The 5028-nt window shown below is 42.0% G+C and overlaps 1 protein-coding gene across 1 annotated transcript; it reads right to left on the reverse strand.

The window, feature by feature from the left end:
- Window positions 1-815: 815 nt before the first annotated feature.
- On the reverse strand, window positions 816-4745 carry LOC121576237 (zinc finger protein 503-like). Its single transcript, XM_041889381.2, has 2 exons — window positions 4184-4745; window positions 816-3530 (listed from the first exon to the last, which is right to left on the reverse strand). The coding sequence occupies exons 1-2, from the start codon at window positions 4436-4438 to the stop codon at window positions 2088-2090; spliced, it is 1698 nt and encodes a 565-aa protein (XP_041745315.2). The 5' UTR covers window positions 4439-4745; the 3' UTR covers window positions 816-2087.
- Between the last annotated feature and the right edge of the window lie 283 nt (window positions 4746-5028).

Raw genomic sequence — 5028 nt, forward strand, 5'->3', positions numbered from 1 at the left:
CGCGTGTGTATATGCCTATACTGTGCATAAAGAGGCTTCAGCAGCAGAGCCGTCCGTTTCTTCAGGAGCAGGATGAAGAGGTTTTTGTTTTCCACATTATAGAATCATAAAACAAGTGGAACCCCTTCCCTCCCAGTGTGTTATGTAATAGCCTAAAAATCCTCTCAAACCAGTATAGGCCTACACTTGATGTGACTTATTGTATGCTATGAAAATGATCAGGTAGCTGTAAAATATTTCATCCCGCTCATTATGGTTTATTATGTCATCTTGAGTGCCTCGGGTATTTCATCTGTGCAAGGATTGTATCGAAAATACATGCGTACTTATGGAGTGGTCCATCTGATTTAAGATGTTTTATTCTCAGTCATTTGATTGACATTTAATAACTGTAGGTTGAAAATATAAACGTGTGTTGGCTTGACATATGGTATGGAGCAATGCAGCAACATATATTCCATAACACGTTTGGTTTTCTTTAGAACAAGTTGATGAAGTATAGACCTAACATTTAAACGAAACAGAATATAGGCCCCACAAGCCAACCTAAAACGTAGCATTTAAAAGAAATAAAAAATAGTTATGACTCCACGAGAAATGTGTTGATCTAGTCAGTGAAATAGTCAATATGCAGAGCAAGACGTAGCTATTAAGACCTATAACCTACACAATAAACGAAATCTTTACACTGACTAAATGTATAGGCCTAATTGTTTTTATAGCAGACGCTCTCATCCAGAGCGACTTACATGAGCAAGTAGGGTTAAGTGCCTTGCTTAAGAGCACATCGACAGATTTTTTCAACCTAGTCGGCTCGGGGATTAGAACCAGCGACCTTTCGGCTACTGGCACAACGCTCTTACCCACTAAGCCACCTGCCGCCCGTATACGTATAAAAAACGTATAAATGTATCCCATAACCACTTCTCCTTTATGGTGAACTCTCTGCTCAGACAAATAGGGCTAATTTTATCCGAGAACAAGACGCAAAACAATAATTAATGTTGTTTGGGTTGTCACTTTTTAGATTTAATGTTATTTCACAATGTGCTGCTGATATTGCATGTTTTAGAACTGCACAAGCAGATAACTTCCTTATTTGAATGTTATCAGACTGACACCATCATTCGTTCGAAGATAGGCTAAATATGATCTGTGAAAAACAAGTGCTGAATTTGCTAATGGAATGTTCAAATGAATATCAGAGATAGATTATTTCTGTCTAAATTACTCCAACGATAAATTACCCAATTGTTAATTGAGTGGCGAAATACATCTGTGTCAGATGACAGTAGGCTGCTATTTGGCTTAGCTATTTAAAAAGTTTAACAAATATATTTTACAGTCTTAAAGGTATCGAAATGTGATTAAAATGTTACTCAAGTGTATACCGCACAGACTTAAAATGGAAATAGGCCTACACACATCTTAAATGCAATTCCACAAATTAAATGGCGTCGATTCTTTAACAGACCAATTATGTCTCACATACTCAAGTGTTTATCATTATAAGTAAAGTAATACTCAAGGTAGAATTATTTATTTCATAAACAACCTACCAGATTCATAAGCCTGATTTAGCTTGTGGAATTAATCATTTAATTTATGAAGAAATATGAGATAGCCCAATTTGCCATCAAAATTAACTAAACATGTCATTCTAAGGTTTAGCCTAATGTGGAAAAGTTATTTGCGTTGTGCGGTAGCCGGTAGACCTATATAAAGGCACACCAGACTCCAAAATAGGCTACTGCTTTCCAATGAAAATATAACTAATAGGCCTTTAGTATGTAGGAAACATAAAACTCTCAAATTGAGCTTTTTAAAAACAACATAATTTCAATGTAACATCTAAAATGGCATCATCCAATATAGCCTATATCTTAATTGTAATAAAAAAGAATGCACCTTGAGCCTCTTACAAATTATATTATAATTATTTTTATTTTTGTCACGCTTGGAGCTATCGCAAATAAATACATTGAGCCCACGGATCCCGTCCTGCATGAAATACAACCAATATAAAAGTCCTTTAGGCCTAAAATCTCCTTATAAATGTATAGTTATTATGCGTCTGTCTGTATCTTCTACTGGTATCCTAACGCTGATGCCGTGGTGAGTCTCTGTCCATACAATGCATAGGGAGAATAATATGGACCTGTGGCAGCGGGCATCTGAACCGACGCGCCGGGGGGCATGGGGCTCTTTGAATAGGGGTGATAGCGTGTGCTCAGTCCCAGAGGGTGATGCGGGCTCCTGAGGGTGAGCGTTCCAGGGCTGCCCGGGGCCCCGTTTGGAGGCATGTGCATATGGCAAGCCATTGCGGCCGCGGCAGCATTGGCTAGTGATGATGAACCTGGGTATCCTGATATCAACTTCTCCGTCCCCGCAAAAGCAGTGTGAGTCCTTAGGTGATTGAGAAGCTCTTCTGAGCAAGAAAACCGTTTGTCACAAGGTCCGTTAGCCGACACCCAATTACAGACGTGTGGCAGAGGGTCATTTGGGAGCATAAAGCCATAGGGGTATAACGGGTGTCCAGCAAAAGATGGCGGCGAGGAATGCACGCCGTGCAAAGGGTGAGTTGGGTACATGAGAGGGTATCCTGACTTCAGAGCCGAGGACTCATGGCACTGTGAGGCACTGGAAGCACCGGATAAGTGGCTTGCACAGTGATAACTCAGGCAGTACGGGTCTCTACACAGGCTAGCAGACATTAGGGACGGAGGAGAAGCCCTGGACAACGGGCTCCCAGCCTTATTGCACTGAAGTTGGCTGGCAGCGGCGAACTGAGCACTAAGTAGTTGACTGCTAGATTTCGTCGGGTCTAAAGTCATTCCGTGAGGGAGAAAGTGTTGGGGATAGCCTGCGTATGTACCTGCTAAACTTCCAGGGTAGGACATGCCAGCAGGCGATAGGGGGAAAACGGTGTGCCCGGGTTTATAGGGGGAGACGGGCGCTACGAGTCCTCCTGAACCCAGAAGATGAATAGATGATGCAGAGGAGACAGATGTGAGTGAGTCTGATGTGATAGCCTTTGATCCAGAAGTGGTCTCCTGGTGTTGGTTAGCCTCACCGTTAATCCCAGATATCCGGCTGTGACTACCGTTTCCGTTTCCCTCCAGTGTACTGTTTTTATTACTATCAGATTCCTTATTCTTTTCGTCCTTGTCTCCCTGCTTACCCTCAGATGGCAGCGGAGACACAGAGCGGCAGGAGCTGGGGCTGCCTGTCCTGGGGGTGAACGGCTGGCAGGTGGCGCTAGGCACTCGGAAACTAGCTTTATCTCCACTCAGACTACCACTGCCGGACGAGGAGTCCTTGTTCTTCTCCGATGATTTGGAGTATGGTTTGAAGCTAGATTTGTCTTCATTTCCAATGTCACTCATTTTTAGTGGTCCGGATTTGGTCTCTTTGTCACTAGATCCATTTGAGGTTACAGATGAGAGTTTGGAAGAGGACGGAGGGTCTGGTTTGCCGATTTGTGAGCAGGTCTGTGCCAAGAGAGCCAACGGACTTTTCTTGGCGTCCAGCTGCGAAATAAGATAAAATAATATTTATTATTCAAGTTTTGACTGTAATGTTTTTTTCATGGGGTGTTTCAAAACCAAACAATATGTTCATGTTTATTCAGTGTATTATGTGCCCTTGGAGAACTCCGTTAATTACGCACGAGTTTAACGCATTGCGCATAAGGTTATTATAGCCATACATCTCCACAGTCTTAGGAAAATAGGTTCTGGATAGAACCAACAAGGGTTCTATACTTGCTTCATATATGGCACCCCTTAAGGTTCTATATAGAACCGACATTTGTTCCATATAGAACCCTATATGGAACCCAAGGGTTTTATATGGAACCAATTTTGGTTCAGCGAAGAAAAACCCCTTGGGTTCGATCAAAGGGTTAGCATCTTTAGGGGTGCCATATATGAAGCAATCATAGAACGCTTTTGGGTTCTATCCATAACCTTTTTTTTCAAAAGAATGCAGTTCAATTTACAATAACTATATGATAATAAACGTATATAGACACAACTCGAATGCCCTAATAGTACCGATATTTTGAAATCTGAAAACATAGATAGAAAAACATTCATTCAAAAGTAATAACTGCCCAAAATCACACTTTTGCAATCCCTTTTTTATCCCGTCCCCTGTAGCCTGTGGCCAACGTAGTGCTTACCTCGATGGGACTGATAGGAGTTGATGGCAAAGGTTGAAGGTACTCCGGGTGCAAAATGTGTCCTCCCCGTGCGGTAAGCATTTTCAAAATCTTTATGGGTATACGATTAGCCTGCCGTAAAGGGTCTGAGGGAGATACGAAGTGAAGAAATGGCTTGTTTATTCTCGCTGCGCTCTTCTCCCCTGAATAACTGTTCTCCCACACCGGATTCGCGATACTATTTCTCAGGACAGAAAATGCGGGCGATGTGATCATGACCCAATTCTCATTGAAATGGAAGAAAAATAGCCTACATTTGTTCTTCAGGAATAAAAACCTAATCAAAGTAATATGTAATTCTATAGCACCGCAGTTCGAAATAAAACCAATAAATAGATAAACTTCTTATAATCCTTATTAGAGGCAGAGAAGATCAGAACATATCCCGTTCATATCGCAGCAGGAGTGAATGTGTGGCTCGGCTGCATCCTTCTTCAGTGTCGCTGTGTGTGAGTGTGACAGTGGCAGCAGCACGTCTGTGCGCTTGCTCTCTCTACGTCGGATGTAGCCTATACTCTCCTCCCTTCATCAGCATCTGAATTAGTCTCGAGATTAAAGCCGTTGCCGCCTTCCAATCAAATGAGCCACTGAAGTGATTGGAGGGTCAAGGGAATGTGACGTCGCCTCCTCAAACGGGTGTACTGTATTATTTTGTCAAGTCGATGGATCTTATTTTATTGTTGTGTTGTATATGCGCGTTGAACATTTACATTTAGGGAGTGTATGGGAGGACTATTATGGATGGAATAGACTGTTTTCAAAGGATATCCTGGGAATTACTTAAACCATGGACATATGAGTCTGTA

This window comes from Coregonus clupeaformis, chromosome 1 (genome assembly GCF_020615455.1).
Source record: "Coregonus clupeaformis isolate EN_2021a chromosome 1, ASM2061545v1, whole genome shotgun sequence".
NCBI classification, from domain to species: domain Eukaryota; kingdom Metazoa; phylum Chordata; class Actinopteri; order Salmoniformes; family Salmonidae; genus Coregonus; species Coregonus clupeaformis.